The 18380-nt window shown below is 31.2% G+C and overlaps 4 protein-coding genes across 5 annotated transcripts; 3 read left to right on the top strand and 1 right to left on the bottom strand.

Annotated features, from left to right (window-relative positions):
* The first annotated feature begins 1135 nt into the window (after positions 1-1135).
* LOC127263805 (mitogen-activated protein kinase 9-like) lies at positions 1136-4992 on the top strand. The gene is made up of 12 exons (XM_051293036.1): positions 1136-1259; positions 1796-1911; positions 1996-2404; positions 2501-2628; positions 2714-2773; positions 2865-3014; positions 3099-3254; positions 3335-3472; positions 3555-3628; positions 3746-3832; positions 3915-4422; positions 4752-4992. The coding sequence occupies exons 3-11, from the start codon at positions 1999-2001 to the stop codon at positions 4174-4176; spliced, it is 1461 nt and encodes a 486-aa protein (XP_051148993.1). The 5' UTR covers positions 1136-1259; positions 1796-1911; positions 1996-1998; the 3' UTR covers positions 4177-4422; positions 4752-4992.
* Positions 4752-7812, top strand: LOC127263806 (homeobox-leucine zipper protein ATHB-X-like). Its single transcript, XM_051293037.1, has 5 exons — positions 4752-4861; positions 5783-6451; positions 6562-6767; positions 6886-6965; positions 7381-7812. Exons 2-5 carry the CDS (start codon positions 6349-6351, stop codon positions 7643-7645), a joined length of 654 nt encoding a protein of 217 aa, XP_051148994.1. The 5' UTR covers positions 4752-4861; positions 5783-6348; the 3' UTR covers positions 7646-7812.
* A 3146-nt stretch (positions 7813-10958) lies between these two features.
* LOC127263998 (uncharacterized) lies at positions 10959-11244 on the top strand. Its single transcript, XM_051293324.1, has 2 exons — positions 10959-10980; positions 11096-11244. Exons 1-2 carry the CDS (start codon positions 10959-10961, stop codon positions 11242-11244), a joined length of 171 nt encoding a protein of 56 aa, XP_051149281.1.
* Positions 11245-12334: 1090 nt separating this feature from the next.
* LOC127263807 (uncharacterized) lies at positions 12335-14504 on the bottom strand. 2 transcript variants are annotated; one of them, XM_051293038.1, is made up of 2 exons: positions 14310-14504; positions 12335-12728 (listed from the first exon to the last, which is right to left on the bottom strand). In XM_051293038.1, the coding sequence occupies exons 1-2, from the start codon at positions 14470-14472 to the stop codon at positions 12433-12435; spliced, it is 459 nt and encodes a 152-aa protein (XP_051148995.1). In that variant the 5' UTR covers positions 14473-14504; the 3' UTR covers positions 12335-12432. The 2 variants fall into 2 exon arrangements, with proteins under 2 accessions (XP_051148995.1, XP_051148996.1); XM_051293039.1 differs by having other exon boundaries at positions 12335-12719.
* Between the last annotated feature and the right edge of the window lie 3876 nt (positions 14505-18380).

Raw genomic sequence — 18380 nt, 5'->3', positions numbered from 1 at the left:
TTTAGACGCATACATATAAAAAACCGTTAAATAAGAACCCATTATATGTTAAATAGAAAGTTTATAAAATTATGAGAAAATTTGACGCACTTTTAGAAATATAAAAAATTTGACACAATTGTGTAAAACTAAGGTAAATTTGGTGCAATTTAGCCATAGTTTAACAAAGAAAATATATAAATATCTCATCAATTTTTACCAAAATAGCAATGTAGTGTATTAATAATTAGTAAAGAGTGGACAACAATAATATATTTATTATGATAAAATAATAATATTTTTTAAATATTGTATTTATAATATAAAACAAACATTTTCAAAAAATTTAAGAATAACATGTTAAGTATATTTTAGTTTTAAATTATTACTATTATTTTTATTAAATTATTATAAAAATATTATTTTCGTCTCCCAGCTAATTTGTCTTTTTTTAATTTATACACTAAACTATTATAAATATAATAATTCAGTAAGTAATTAAGAAGTATATTAATAAAAATAATTATAAATTAATATTAAAATAACTAAATCGTTTAATTAAAATAAAAATTATAAATTATAAAATTTAAAATATAATTAAATATATAATTATATATAAAAAAAGAAAAGAACAAGAAAATAAGGAAAAGTGGAAAAATTACAAAGGGTGTAATAAATATTATTATAGTATTTATCACACACACATATATATATATATATATATCAATAATAATAATAATGATAATAACATATTTTAAATAAAATTCATAAAATTTTTAAAGTTTATAGAATATTGAAATTAAAAAGATAAAAATCAATTGAATAAATTTCAATTTTAAAAATCTTTAGATTAAGTTAATCTGAAGGTAGTAAGCAGCAGATGCTAATTAGTCTAATCAGCAATCACTAATCAAGTAATCATCACATTAAGCCTCATTTAATTACAATTTTTGTTTAACTTGGTTCCATTCATTCGTGTGTTTGTTTGGGTATTTTTCCAAAAATACACTATACAATCAATTTTTGTCGTCTTTAAAAAATTATTAAATCAAATATTTACTTTTTATTTTTTATATTATATTAATAATTAATTTTACATTTAAAAGATTATAGTGTACCAATTTATATAACTATTCACATTGAAATTTTTTTAATTGAATTGTAGGCATCAATTAATCCACAAGACTTGTTGAAGTTGGAGAGGGAGATGAGAGAGGACAGTCAGAAGTCTGCGCCGGTGGCGAATCGGTCAGCCGATTTTCTCTGTATGTGGCCACAAGGTGCGTGCTTTCAATTTCGAGGCTTTCACTCGGTTTTTTCTGTGTCTCGACAGCAATAATTTACCTACGCATGCTGACTTTCTCGCATTTAATTTCTTGCAATTTGCGACGTCCTTTCTTCCAATCGAAACTGCAAATTGATAGAGGCAATTGGCTGTATTGACTGTTTTGTGTGGTGTTTGATCAGCTAATTTTCCTGTGTTTTCGTAGATAGGGTTATTTTTAATTTGGGGGAAAAAGAATTTGGGTGATTTACTAATTTGTAGGCTGACATTGACAATTACACCTTTAGGATCACGACACGCTCGCAAATGTGGCAATTGAATATTCTCTGAAAAAAAAAAAAATCATGTGTATTTTGCAGTGGATAAGAGATCGTTGTTGTGCTGGATTTTCTTCACTGAAAGCTGGAAAGTGAAATTTTATTGTCGTACTACGTTATAGAATCTGAGGATAAAGATGTTGACGTCGTCCATTTTGCCTCTTCATTCATTGAAAGTCTATGTTTAGAATGTCAACTCTTTTTTAATTTCTAGGGTTCATTTACTTCAAGTAGTATTTAATGGAGTTGAGGAATTTGGTTTGATCAAGTGCATTTTAGCAGCGTGTTTATTCTTGCGGTGCATTATCAATTCTTCAAATATTCCTTCAGGTAAGAATCCAAAGATTTTGTGGATATATAGATTTTCTAATTGGAGATATGCATTTGGCGATGATATGATGAATTCCATGGCAGAGTATGCCGTTCAATGATTTCTTCACTGAGTATGGCGAGGCAAATCTGTATGAAGTTCAGGAGGTTGTCGGCAAGGGGAGCTACGGCGTAGTGGCGGCTGCGGTGGACACTCATACTGGGGAGAAGGTAGCCATAAAAAAGATAGCTGATATTTTCGAACATGTGTCTGAAGCGACTCGGATTCTTAGAGAAATCAAGCTCCTAAGGTTGCTTAGGCACCCGGACATTGTGGAAATAAAGCACATAATGTTGCCTCCCTGTAGGAGAGAATTCAAGGATATATACGTCGTGTTTGAGCTGATGGAGACGGATTTGCATCATGTGATCAGGACAAATGATGATCTTAGCCCTGATCATCATCAGTATTTTCTGTATCAGCTGCTTCGAGGGTTGAAGTACATGCACTCAGGCTGGTCTTTTAACTTTTTATCATTCAAGCTTCGATTTATTGTTCTGTTTAGTTCGTTTCTTGGAATCCTCTGAATAATTTGTTTAATCTCTGCAGGGAATGTTTTCCACCGCGACTTGAAGCCCAAGAACATACTCGCCAACGCTGACTGCAAGTTGAAGATTTGCGATTTTGGGCTGGCTCGTGCTGCGTTTGGCGATGCTCCATCGCCTGTGTTTTGGACTGTACGTCGTCTGTCGATCAATACAATGAATGATACATTCATTTGATACTATTTTGCATCTTTAACCGAAGTTTTATTCTCTGTAGGACTATGTGGCTACCCGGTGGTACCGTGCTCCTGAACTTTGCGGTTCTTTCTTCTCCAAAGTTCGTCTCCGTATTAATTTGTGCTTTTCCATATAGTTCTGTAATGGAAAATCGATGCAATACTTTATACTATGATGTCTGTCCATTGCAGTATACTCCTGCTATTGATATATGGAGCATAGGGTGCATATTTGCAGAAATGCTCATCGGAAAACCGATGTTTCCCGGGAAAAACGTCGTAAATCAGTTGGATCTCATAACCGATCTCCTCGGTTCCCCTTCTGATGAAGCCATTTCAAGGGTGTGTTTTCCTACAAGAACTCTGTTTTTAGCGATTTGAATTTATGCCAACGTCTTGGTTTCTACTTTCTTGTGCTATCTGCAGATTCCGAACGAAAAGGCTCGAAGATACTTGAGCTGTATGAGAAAGAAGCCTGCTGTCTCTTTATTACAAAAGTTCCCCGATATTGATCCCCGGGCTCTTTGTCTCCTCCGACGTTTGATTGCTTTTGATCCTAAGGACCGCCCGTCTGCTGCAGAGGCAATATTTTTTGCACGACTAGTCCCTACAAATGTTGTTCTTTGAATTCGATTAGGTCTAACGGTTAAATTTCTGTCCAGGCTCTAGCAGATCCATATTTTGACGGCGTGGCGAACGTGGAAGAAGAGCCATTGGCCCAACCCATTTCGAAATTCAATTTTGAGTTCGAAAGGAGAAAGTTAACCAAAGACGACGTGAGGGAGCTAATTTACCGAGAGGTATATTCGTTTTTAAAGTAAAAATGTTGTCTGGTCCTTGCATTGTATGATCGTTTAATCAATCTATCCATTTACCGGACAGATCTTGGAATATCATCCGCGGATGCTCCGGGAGTACCTCGGTGGCTCCGATCATATTCACTTCATGTATCCAAGGCCAGTTTTTATCTTAATACAAACATTTCAGGCCTATCTTTTCTTTACTTCCTATGATTGCATCCTAGTCGACCTCGGGTTATTACACCGTTTAATTATAGGCTCGTAATGTTTCAGTGGGATCGAGCGATTCAAGCAACAATTTGTCCACCTGGAGAAAGTCGACCGGAACCCATTGCGAAGGCGCTATGCCTCCTTGCCAAGGCAATCAATACACACTTTACTTTAGATCATCAAAAGGCCATTTTTCCTTACAATTTGAAAATTCAACGTTATTTTCTTGCAGGGAACGCGTCTGTTCTCCCATAGACAGTGACGACAACAACAACAACAACAACTTGGACATCGAGTGTAAGAACCGACGAATGCCTCCCCTCCCACGCCCCCGGGCCCCCAGGAATTCACCCGACATCAATGCCAATGCATCAAACGACAGTCAAAACGGAACGGTGCAATCGAGCCTCGACGCCCGAGCACGATGCCTGTTACGGAGCGCCAGCATTTGTGCATCGAGATGTGTCGGGGTCGAGAGTAGCCGATTACTATGAGGTTCGAAACTCCATATCCATTATGTAAGTCCCAATTAATGAAATCCAGCAAACAATAAAAACAGAACCTCAATATTCAAGATGAACTCAATTACACACAGACAGTTTGTAATCAGACCAGACAACGTAAGCACGCTGGAAGCTCTAAATTCAAACACACAAAATCAGTTGTTAATCAGTTCGATCATCAATAACCTACGTTCGGGGTTTCAGTCCAAGCTCATTTCAACTCGTCAAGGAATCAATGTTAGAAATCCTCAACTCAGATTTTTACTTTTTTTGCCTTAACATCACACAATCTGTATCACCTTCTAAAATCTTCTTCTCTTTCGGACTAAATCACACATACTCACTACACTATCACATCACAATTACCACCAACCTCATATTCTCCATACATCCATAATCTTTTGTATTTTTTCACTGGATTTGTTGTAACTGAATATCCAAATTTATTTTCGTTTCACATAGAGAATCAACCTCTCTATAATTTCTCTTCAAGAAATCAGAGGATCATATTATTATTGATGGAAAGTTCATAATCTAACTGATTAGGATATGTTTTTGATTAATAGGGGCAGAATATGAATGGAAGACAAGTGGGGCCCAGATGGTGTCACCCAGCAACGGCGTGTCTCCGGACAGGATTGACGACGAAGATGATTGCTTGCTTTATTGCAATTTGGTACACGACACACCGCACACATTCTTTTTTGGATAATAAAATAGTGTGCCCCTTTTCGAGCAATTTTTCATCTACTTCATTTTCCTCCAATTCAACACCTCGTAATGGGACTCGTTTTGTTGCTGGTTATATATTTATCAGGAAATTACCATCACTAATATCCTTTTATTTTTAGTCATAATCAATCTATCAAATATGCTTCGACAATACGCACCGATAATTTATACAACACATATTATTTATAGATTATTAATATATTTCTACCATTCCGATGCAAGATTACCATTTAATTTTTGCATAGTGTGGTTGACGCTAGAGATATCTTTATATTTTGATAATTTACTTTATTGTATTTATATTATAAGAGATAAATAATTTTTTTTTCTTAAATTGTACTACATATTGACATTTAAATATTACTGAACAAAGAAAGTATATTGCATATTTTATTTTATCTGTACAATGTTAATATATCTAACGTGATAAAATTAATAATATGTGCTATATATCGTCCAACTCTCAATCGTAATTTGCATATGTGATGATAAAACAGAGAATTTGTAAAAAATTAATGGATCAATTGTTACTAAAAACATGAATTTTATAATTGGAATATTCAAAATAAAAAAATATATATATTTTGTAAGTGATGAATAGTAAAAAAATATATTTTATCTATTTATATCTTATGTACTGTTGTTAAAAATATATTGTTAAGGTTAAAACCACTTTTTTAAATTATAAAAGTTTTTATTATTGTTATTTTTTTTGTTTCCAACAATCAAACTACTACCCAAAAAAATAAAATAAAATTTTGAAGATATACTTATAAAATAAAAAAAAAAAAAACATTTTAGATTGTATCTTGAGTGACTTTTATAAATGATTAAATAGAAATAATAAAAGAAGCTATTTTTGCAGCGAAGAAGAACAGGGCATGTTTTTGTGTCTGGATCGAGCAAAGACACACACACGTGCATGAAGTAATGACCATTACATACATTGGCACGGACAACACAACACAAAATTCACAAAACACACAGACATAGACATCGACACGACGTCGTAATGATGGTTGGGTTGGGGAAGGAAGCATTCATTCATTATTGCCATTGAAATTTGGAGGCTCAAGAAATCCGCTGCTCCTCCATTAATTTATTATTTTATTAATTAATTTACCAACACTCTCTATTATTATTATTATTATTATTATTATTATTATTATTATTAGTATTATTATTCCAGCCAATCATTACAAGAGCTGACCGTTTTTGAGCCGACAACTCGTCCCCGAAACAGGGAGGCCCCACTGCTGCTTTGTCTTTCATCAATCTCTATCCTGTCGACACGTGGCTCCAATCGGACGGTCATCCATCCTTGACTTGACAACAGCACAGCCACAACACTACTGTGTCCTAAACGCCATTGATTTTTATTATTTACTTACACACAATTCTGTATATATATAATCGATTTGCCCTAAGTTTATGGTCGTCTTCTTGCTTAAGCTAAGCTCCATGAACGAGCTTTGCAAGAATTCTTTCTGTCTGAACCTATCCATAGCTACGCCTCCGTCGATTCGATCTTCTGGTAAAATTAATAATATCGTTTAATTTACAGAAATGGAGATATATATATATATACATATAGAATTGTGGTGTATATGTATTGATTAAGCATGGATTGGTGATCGATTTTAGGGCAACGTGCGATGAAGGAATTACTGGACATAAACGAAGTGCCTTCGCCTGAACAGTTAGTAACAGAAGAAGAAAGCGAGGAAGAAGATGAAGAAAGCCCGAATATAGGTGACCCGAACCCGAACCCGAGAAAGAAACTCCGACTTACTAAACATCAGTCTCGCCTTCTTGAAGAAAGCTTCAGACAGAATCAGACCTTAAACCCTGTGAGTGAGTGAGAGTGAGAATTTAAATTTAATTTTTTTATTATTTATTTCAATTCTTTATATTTGTATTATCGATCATTAACATTAATATTATATGTATATAAAAATAATAATTCAGAAGCAGAAGGAAATATTAGCAGATCAATTAAAGCTTAGGGCAAGGCAGGTTGAGGTCTGGTTTCAAAATCGCAGAGCAAGGTAGCATAAATTATTATTATTATTATTATTATTATTATTATTATTATTGTTGTTGAAGTACACTACCTCCCTCCATGTTGGTGTCTTGGTCATTGTAAACACGACAATTTAGAATAAGTATATTTAATTAGATAATTAAGAATATAGTAGTAGAAATAATAAATCTATAATATAAATTATTATAAATTAAAATTAAAATAATTAATTAGTTTAATTAAAATTTTAAAAAAATTTAAATTAAAAAATTTAAAATAAAATTAAAATGAGTAATCATTTTTCAAAAGAAGAAAGTGACATGTGAGACGAACAGAAACGACGACATAGAGAAGGTAAGTGGAACGGATGAGTAAGTATTATTTAAAATAAAAATAATATAATTTGGTGATATATATATATATGTATGTATGTATGATAGGAGGAAGATGAAGCAAGCAGAAGTGGAATGCGAGTACTTGAAAAGATGGTTACGGTCACTGACAGAGCAGAACCGGAGACTGCAAAAGGAAGTCCAGGACCTCAGGGCCATCAAAGCCACCGCCGGCCGCCGCCTCCCGCCGCCGACTTCCGCCGTCACAATGTGCCCTTGCTGCCAGCGTGTCACCACCACCACCACCACCACCACTGCAGCCGCAGCTACTCTTCCGTTTCTGCACCCACACAATTATCACTGCACTAATTAAATCAATGCTTAATTCCTCATATATATATATATTTATTGTATGTATATAGTCCTCTTGTTAGTATGAAATACCTCCCTCTCCCTCTCTCTCTCTCTCTCTCTCCAGTTATATATATATATACATATGCAATGGACACACGATACGTACATATATTTTCAAGTATAACAATGGTGGGGATTAATTGGGCAATTAAGGGTTTTTTTCTTTCTTTACATATAAGTTAATTAGGAAATTAATGTAAGAATTTTATAAAATAGACCACAATTGCTAAAAGAAAAATAAATATATGAATTGTAAATGGATCATATTAACAAAATGAATAAAATAATTACAAATAGAAGAAATGTAAATTTTCTTATAAAAACATCATTTCTTAAGCCCTATTAAAATAAAAATAAAAACTAAAAATCAAAATCCAAGAACATTAATTATCACAAGTAAAAACAAGTGAGAAGTAAATTAAACCCTTTGAAAAATGGATTGGAATTAAGTGCATATATATCTATATATATATATATATTTTTAAAAATGTATGTATAAATATATATACAAATTCCAATGATCGCAGTTCATTTAATTACTTGTTAGAATTGAACACACATGAAGTTATATATATAAGCATTCAATTACATTTGGGAAATTGACACTTTCGTAACTTCAAATTTTTTAAAATAATATTCCCTCCGTCCAGTAAATATATTTTTAATTGGGTTGGACACGAGATTTAAAAAATATTGATATTATATTGGTGGTGGATAAAAAGTATGGATAAAAGATTTTTTTGTAAAAATGTAAAAATAGGAGTAATTTTATGGTGATATGATTATATATGTAAATAATACTATTGTTTTGTGACCGACAAAAATGATATACAAGACTGTTATATTGAGACGGAGGGAGCAGTAGATATTAAACCGAATGTGTTTTGGGATTGAATATCGATTTTCTTTGTAAATGAAGCAAATTAAATCATATCGAGAATCGAAATCATTATCTGGATTTTGTTGTTTTTTATTTAAATTTTTGTTTAAATAATTAATTTAATATTGTGTTGAAAAAAAAAAAGTGTCCTTATTTAACAATGTTCATGAATTAATTTAAATTCCTTTTACATATTTCAAAATCAAGTTGTGTGGAGAATTGTTGAGGGATCTCAATTTGATAGAGAATTATAGTGAGAGAAATTATCTTTTTATTTTCAAATTTTCTATCATTTTTCATGTTTTCAAGAAAATGTCAAATTTCTAAATGAGATATCGGAGATTGATCGATTATAAAAGATGACGTAATTTTTGAGAGGATAGTTATCGATAATTGTTTGTTGATGCATTTGTTCATATTTCTTTTGGAGAATATGTATAATAAACACTTTTGGATTAGAATCTTCATTATGTAAGTTTTATATAATGAATTGAGTCAACAAACACTTTTTTGTTGTTTATTTCATTACGGGGTTTTAATTATTACGCTTTTGCCTACTACGTGACAACTATATTATTTTTTATCTTTGTAGTTCATAGCTCCGTTTCCCGTTAGTCAGAGTAGTTCATCTCTTGACGGATCAAATTGTTTGCGATCGTATTTCCGAAAGAAAAAAAAAAAAAAAAACCACAACATACATCTAATTTTCATGAGTTCGTTTGATTGTGATTTTAAAAAAAGATGAGTTTGTTTGATTGTAGTTTAATGTGAAATGAAATATTGATTAAAAATTTTATTGAAATATTCTTGATATAATATTTTATGATGTAAAATAATATATTTTTATTTAAAATATTGTACGAACTAATTATTGAAAATTTGTGTTTAAATCATAAACAAACAAACTCGTCCTTATCTAAATTGAGACTATGCAATTTAATTTTATGAAATAAAATGCACTATTATTATTAGAATAACACATAATTAATTTTTTTTAATTTTTTTATCTATTTTTTTTTTGATATTTTTAATATAAATTCATTAATAATGTATCTATAATTAATTTTGATGATTCTCTATAAAATTATATTGTTAATTTTTTCTTTTTTAAAAAATCACATACTAATGTGCAACTAGTATTAATTTATATATATTCTTTTTCTTTTTGTATGTTTATGTTTTTCGTTTAGATATTTTAAAGGTAAAATATAGGTATTGAATATAATATTATATATATATCTATAATATCTTTTAATAGTAAAAAACTTTTTTTAAAAAAAAGAAAAAGAAATGCACAATCCCATAAATGGAAATTAAATTAATCCTTTGAAAAATGCATAGGGAAGTGCATATATTTATTAGAATATAGTATAATACAAATTCCTATTTTTTGAACAAAGTTCGATTCCCTTATAAAATTAAAGGAATAATACGAAGTATAATTTTTATTAATATTCAATTGCATTTTGGGAATTGACCCTTGTAACTTCAATTTTTTAAAAAAAATAATAGAGAAGAAAATTTAAATTAAATGTGTTTTGGAATTGAATTTGATTTACTTTGTAAATGAAAATTGAAAATCATTGAAGGGCCTCGATATGCAAATAAACAAATAAATTTGCATGTTTAAAAAAAAAATAGTTAATTTGAGTTATTAAATTAAATATATTCGAAATTCAAGTAGCCATATATTTCGCTTATCAATGACTAAAATAATAAGAGATTATTTATTTATTTTTATAATTTGAATCTAGTCATTCATAACTTCATATTTTTATACCTTCTTATTCAATATTCAATGCTATTTTATTCAATAAAGTAAAAAAAATAAAAATAAAAAAAAATAAATTCACTCTTTCAATATTATCCAAAAAAAAGGTTATTAGCGTAAATTTGTATTTCTTTTAATGAACTTGTATTTTATTTTAAAATTTTATAAATCATATTTAAAATGTTAAATTATCTCATATAATTAATATTGATATTTTTAATATGATATATAAAATATTATTATTATTATTATTATTATTATTATTATTATTATCATACAAACTGAGTTGCCTATTGGTACTCCTAGTTATGAACGAATTAGTAGTTTTGAACTTGAAACTATTTTTATTCTTTCAAAAGCACCTATTAAAAATATATTAATTATTGGAGTTCCAAAAACGGCTTTTACTTTCAACAAAAAAATCCATACAAATTTATATAATTTTTTTTTTCCCAAAAAAGAAAAGCCAAAAGTATTTTAAATAAGAATTCAAACATGCCCTAAATGTTAAAAAAAAAAAAAAAAAAAAAAAAGTCTATTGGTACAAAAATATAACTAAAAACAGACAAGTAAAAAATAACCTTTAAATCTGCAAAACAACTTGTATTGCATAAACCGAAAATGAGCTGTCAACAAGGTCAAAGTACACGTGGCCTAACATGATTGGACATAGGCAACAATAAATAGACATGCACTGACGTTTCAACAATCAAACTCACCTGTAATTAAAACATTCCAAACCCTAAATTGATAAAAAGTGCCTGGAAAAGGAGGCGGCGGCAGCTCCGGCGGTTCGGGTATGATGAAGGCACCGGGTGGCGGTGGGGCCCAAATTCCTCGGGCCGGGTTCGAGAGCAATCCCAAAAGTTACTTTTCTGGATTGCATGCTTCTGGAAAGAAATTCTAATTAATTATTAATAATATGTAATGGCAGGTGGATTATTATTATTAGTGATTATTATTTTGACTTTGGAATTAAGTTACATATTATGGATCCACATTTTGTAGTAATATGGATCTGATCGATCAATTGGGATATATATTGCTCATCGATTATGTATTAGTTGTCTTGAATAAAATTTCCACCTGATTTTAATCCTCTATTTGGTTTGAATTTCAAGAATCAAATCAAGGGTGTTTAGTTTATCATTTTTGAATTTGTCAGAAGTACGTAACAATAATTTTAAATCGAATGATAAACTTTTATTACAAATGATATAAATTATTTGCATAACATATGGTGAACAAGATATATATATATATATGACCTTTTATTTTTTTATTTTTTCCCCCATGCACCAATTGTGTTAATGTACTTCCCATTGTTGAATGCTTTGCTATTATTTTTAATCTAAACTTTGGTAAAATTTCTAAATAATTTACTGTTTCTTCTTTAGACAAGATTGTAGTAACAATTAAGTTCTCAACATTATCTATTTAATTTTTATTTATTTATTTTATTGATAGAAGGGTATAATATAAATTCGACAATGTTTACTTTTATGTAGTATAAAGTCATGTACATAATATGTGTCATGTCATCGAGTCGTGACGTAAATTCAAAACGTTGGTTGTGTTCTATGGTAAATTTTATAATATATTTTTACTATTAATTTTTTTTCTCTAAAAATATCAAATCAAATAATTTTTTTTATACTCTCTCGGTCCCATATCTATCTATCAATTTACTTTTTGCACGGAGTTTTAAAAATATTAATATTATATTGAGATGTAGTAGAAATAAAAGTAAAAAAAAATACCCTTATTAGTATTGTATAATATAAAGGTAATGACGTTTATGTAATATATTATAAAATTAGAAGAGCATTTGTAATGTTAGGTAGATAGTACAGTTACTAAAAAATGAAATAGATACTTTGTTATCAAACGGACGAAAATGAAAAAATGAATAGATTGTTAAGGGACGGAAGGCGTATTATATTTAAAATCTATTTTATATAAAAATATAATATTAATATCTATTTATATCACATGAAACAACTAATCAACTTACTATTCCAATATCCAAATCTAAAAATCCAAAGCCACAAACAAAAACAAAGTTGGAGATATTGCATGCACATATATATAAGAATTACTTAAAAATGTATGCAACTATGAATATGCAGAGAGAGGCAGTGAAGAAAACCATTGCTATTGTCGATGCAAAAATAGAAGCAAGCTCCATCGACGACATCAAGATAAGGTTGAGGCTGCGCCACCGTTTCCGGTGATCGTCGTATCGAGTGCTGTTATAATTCCATCCGATTAACTGTCGTCGTCTACTACTGTTCCAGCTGCTGCTTTCCTTGATTCTTACATGCTCCATTCTCTGTCTTAAAACATTCATGTTTGCATCCACTTTGTTTGGGAAATTTCTTCCTGTGATTACTTTTTCAATTTTAATTAGTTTAATTGTAGTATATCCAGAAAATAAAAATTTTGTTTCATTTCTCTCTCTATATATATACTATATATTGAAGTGAAAACCTTACTTCTGTGTTTATATTAGAATCTCCTAAAAATGTCTTTACATACTTTGAATGGTTAGATATTTGAGTATAATAATATTAGAATTGATTAATTTTGGATGCTAGCTTGCTATATACTTCATTCGTCCCGGAACTATAGTCTTAGTTGAGTTGGACACGAGATTTAATGAATATTGATATTATATTAGTAGTCGGTAAAAAATATAGATAAAAAACTTTTTTACCCTTGTGAGTGTATTAGTGTAAAAAATAGTGGCAATTGTATAATAAAAATGAAAAAATAAGAATAATTTTATGCTGATATAGTTATTTATGAAAATAAGACTATTGTTTTGGGACGGACACAAATAATAAACAAGACTAATGTATTGAGACGGAGAGAGTATAATTCAAGATTTTTTTATTTATTTATATTTTCTTTACCATCTTTATAACTTAGCACCAATCACTTAAATAAATTGTCATTTAATGTATCTAACCCTAAATCACCACTTTAATTAGTGTAGTGTTGATATCACATAAAATATTAATTATCAATATACTTTTTTTTTCATCTAAATTTATACTCTTTTTTTTTTTTTTTTGAATTGTTATAAAAAAATATTGTCTTTTCTTTTTAGCAAAATAGTACATCATTTTTTTTTTTATTTCTTTTTCCTACAAACAGCAAAAAGTAATAATTATTACATATTTTTATTAAAATTCGTACTCAAATATTTGAACACATAATTGAATAACAAAAAACTATAATTTATGTTAAATATTGTTTTCAGTATAGGAAATAAATTCGTAAAATATATATATATATATATAAATGTGAACTATTAGCAAATGATTTCAATTAATACAATACATATTTATGTAAAATGAACTATGTGATGTATATTTTCTTATGTATGTGCGTGTTCATTGGAGCTGTAGGAATCGGATCAGAATATATCATCTGGAGATTGAAAGATTTTATGCCCGCAAGAAATTGACAAGGTTCAAACCTTGATTTTGGCACACACTCAATTCTCAGTTGTTATTTTTTTTAGTATAATTTGGATAAATTCCGGAAATAAATTGACAAGGTTTGAACCCTGACTTTGGCACAAACTCAATTCTCAATCGTTATTTTTTTAGTACAATTTGGATAAATTTCGGCAAAAAATTGACAAAGTTCAAACCCTAATTTTGGCACGCACTCAATTCTCAGTCATTATTTTTTTAGTACAGTTTGGATAAATTTCGGCAAAAAATTGACAAGGTTCAAACCCTAATTTTGGCACACACTCAATTCTTAGTTGTTACTTTTTTAGTGCAATTTGGATAAATCCCGACAAGAAATTGACAAGGTTCAAACCCATTCGTTATTTATTTTAGTACGATTTGGATAAATTTCGGTCAAATCTAGTAGCGAAGTCTGTATATAATTGTTTCTCACACACACACTATATATATATATGTATGTATATATGAACATCGTGTATGTACGTACCTTGGTCGTCATCTGGGAGGGTTTGGGATGATCTGATAAAATTGGAATACTGCCATGAAATACTATTAACATTATTATTATTATTATTATTATTATTAATATTTCTTGACCTTCCATTGCCAAACCAGATCAAGAACCTCCAAGTACCCCTTGTAGCTGCCATTAACGCCCAGTAATCTTATTCTCTTCTTTCTCTCTCTCTCACAGCTTTATTTCTATACAGAAGATCGCGATGATATATATATATATATATGTAAGATATGATGTATATGGATTAATATATATTATTGTATTCGATCTCTTTTTTATATATATATAGGGTTAGGTCCTGATAGGGATATTAGTAGCCTCCTGCAGGATATTTTTGGAGCAATTATATTCTTGAGCGCTCCAAGGACTCCAACTTAACGCCACTCCCATCGGGTATCTTCAATCGTACGTCTTCGATCTGGCGTCGGACTCCCGGGACTTTCTGAGAATACTTCGGCATTGGTTTAACTAGCTAGGTTGTACTAGAGGGATTAACCAATTCCTTTACGACGACGTTTCATTTTAACTGTACCAACCCTATCAATATATATTTAATTATGTATATAACATAATTAATTAAGTGCGTATGCATGCATGTATGCATAGTATTGGTTTGTGTTTTTTTTGGGATGTTTTGAAAATAAATTACTTTCTATCCATTCACAACTATATACTTGAATTGGACATGAATATTTGTTGGCCTCAAATTTCGATTAACTTATTCAGTAACAACAACTTATTTCCAAAATCAAATCTGCAAATTCACTCAAGACAGAAAGGTTGTTTGCAGGATGATCGAACTAGAAATGCACACACTGGTAATGATAAGAACGAAAAATACAAAACAATTGATAACCCAATTCGGCTTTAACTAGCCTACATATGAGGGTTTCAACCCAGACTAGATTAACTATAAACACAAAAATATTTGGACACACCTCAAGAAATCAACACACTCATTTCTTGATTATTTCCCCCAATCCAAAAATTACCTTCTCTATGCTCACTCTCTCAACGTTTAATAATCTCTCTTTTTCTTGATGTGCACAACTAGAATGTTCCACACATTTATTATATTTTATCATTCACATATATAATCATCTAACAAATTCAATCTACAATGGAACCCTTTTATTCCACTATCTCTCTGCCACTTTCACTAAGTTTGTTACAACCAAAATTTGTTATTCCTCTATCAACCTCGATCACTTCTTTTTGTATCTTCATTGGATTGATCAATTTTGGATCATCTTATTGTTTGATTGAGCTCAAGACAATTTGGGCTGAATTTGTTTATCAATGTTCGTTCGTTGATCGGACCATTTGCAAACAACATCAACTAAAATCTAAAAACAAATATAATCTATTTTCAACAATTATATCGATTAACTGACTGTGATATAAAGTAATTATTATTTTGAAAAGTAAATGTTAAAGTCATTTTTTTTTTGATAAATTGAATTTGTAAATAGTTATAGTAAAAAATCATTTTACATTGAAAATATTATATCAACATCTATTTATTTCAAATCATATCATTATTCTAATCCAAAACTTTTATTATTCAAATCCCAAATCCCAAATCCAAATCTCCAAACAAACACACCCTAAACAATGAATTAATATGAAAAAGTTATACATAAAAAATGAACAATTATACATAAAATCAATGTTATAAACAAACCTATATATTCCTTTAATTTCTAATTACCATTATAAATTTAGAACAAATCGTTATATATATATGAAACATTCATTATTGTTTAAAAGAAAAGTGGGTTAAGTAATTTATATTATTAACTCTGATGTAATTTTCGAAGACACTTTTCTAAAGCTTAATTATATATATAGCTGGCTTTAATACTCGAATCAAAATTTAAAGTTGGAAAGCAGTAAAGCACTGGCAAATTACAAAGTTCGAAAATTTTATTAAACAAATGGTTTTGGCAAAATTAATTTATTAAATAAAATAATAATAATAATAATAATAACAACGAAGCCCAATTAAATATTTAGAGTTAGTGCATATTGATCGAACTCAATCTTCAAATTGTTACATAGGGCTTAACATGTGGCAATGAAATCTAATCATTGAAGTCATTATATATTTTTTTAAATTTTAAAGATGGAAATATAAATTATAGTGGTTGCCACGTCAGATAATCACTTTTTATCATGGCCATGCAAACAAATCAAAATTCTTTAGAATTAGGGTTTCATCATCAATGGTGTTTTTGTCACGTTTGGATCACTGCCACGTGTAAATTTATGTACAAGTAAATGAAATAAAGTATTAGGATATGATATTCTATATTATCAAGAAGAATGAAAATTAAAATAAATTGAATTATGCCATAGAATCCAACCCCACTTTGTATCATTAAAGTTAAATCGTAGATCCCAATTATAATTATATATATATATTATATCTTATAAATACGAGTTTGTACGGATCTGCCACTTGAAAAGTCTATCCTGCCCCTCATTTCGAAAATGACAATTTAGTCCTTAACCTATCTTTGTACTGGCTTGAAAAGACGAGATTGTATGGATCTGCCACTTGAAAAGTCTATCCAGTCTCTCATTTCGAAAATGACAATTTAACCATTAATATACCTTTGTACTGGCTTGAAAAGACGTTTTGGAACCGTCGCCAGCAACCACCGTCAACCGCCCAAGACGAAACGTTTTGAAACATCGTCTGGTCGGTTACATCAACCGCCTCGCCAAATGCCTCCACCAGTATCAGAACTCAAATAGCCCAACCGACCAATCCAGAGACCAATCGCTATACCAAAAGACTTCTTGGCCGCACCAACCAAGCGACCTGTCTATCCGCCTGCGAACCAGCTGACTTGCCTATCCGACCGCAGACCAGCCGACCTACTTTATCTGACCGCAGACCATCAGACCTGTCTGTCCGACCTGTTGACCATCAGACCTGTCTGTCCGACCGCTAACTATCCGACCGAGGACCAACCGACCATACCAACCGACCGACCGAGGACCTTCCGACCTGCCAATCCGACCGCTAACCAACCGACCTGATCATCCGACCGAGGACCAACCGACCAGACTAACCGACCGAGGATCTTCCGACCTGCCTATCTGACTGCTAACCAACGCACCTGACCATCCGACCGAGGACCAACCGACCTGAGCGCAATTTTTTTTTCCTTTTCCACCCGATTTCGTGTCTATCTTCCTTTAAGATCCTGCTATCCTTATTATTATTATTATTATTTTTTTTTTTTTTTTTTGCGTAACAATTATCAAAGTTGAAATATCCTTGCTATTTTTGACATTTCAAAACTCATAAAGAGATGCAGGGTCACCCTTCTTATCTCAAACATTTCATCTACATTCTCCTCTATTTTATTTTTTATTGTTGTTGATGCAATTTTTCAACAATAAAAAGTAAAATCTGAAAATAAAGTGTTGATGTATTTTTTCAACAGACAAAAAGTAAAATTCAAATATATGGAAAATATCCTTAAATTTGATTAATTAGCGCCTGAGATTAGGAATCTCTAATTCCTCCTTTAATGACACGTGCCTTGCACCGTCTCGCCAAACGCTTCCACCAGTTCCCAAACTCAACTTGCCCGACCGACCATTCCAGAGACCAATTGCTAGACCAGCCGACCTACTTTATCCGACCTGCTGACCATCAGACCTGTCTGTCCGACCTGCTGACCATCCGTCTGTCCGACCTGCTGACCATCAGACCTGCAGACTTCCCGACCTAAGGACTTCCCGACCTGATCACTTTTCGTCTTGACGACCTCCCGACCTGAGGACTTCCCAACCTGACCACTTTCCGTCTTGAGGACCTCCCGACCTGAGGACTTCCCGACCTAAGGACTTCCCGTCCTGACCACTTTCTGTCTTGAGGACCTCCCGACCTGAGGACTTCCCGACCTGACCACTTTCCGTCTTGAGGAACTCCCGACCTGAGGACGTCTCGACCTGAGGACTTCCCGACCTGACCACTTTCCGTCTTGAGGACCTCCCGACCTGAGGACTTCCCGACCTGAGCGC

Source organism: Andrographis paniculata, unplaced genomic scaffold, assembly GCF_009805555.1.
Source record: "Andrographis paniculata isolate CXL003 unplaced genomic scaffold, ASM980555v1 Contig69END, whole genome shotgun sequence".
In the NCBI taxonomy this organism is placed as follows: Eukaryota; Viridiplantae; Streptophyta; class Magnoliopsida; order Lamiales; family Acanthaceae; genus Andrographis; species Andrographis paniculata.
The sequence above is the reverse complement of the archived record's forward strand: the minus strand, read 5'-3'. Positions and strand labels throughout refer to the sequence as shown.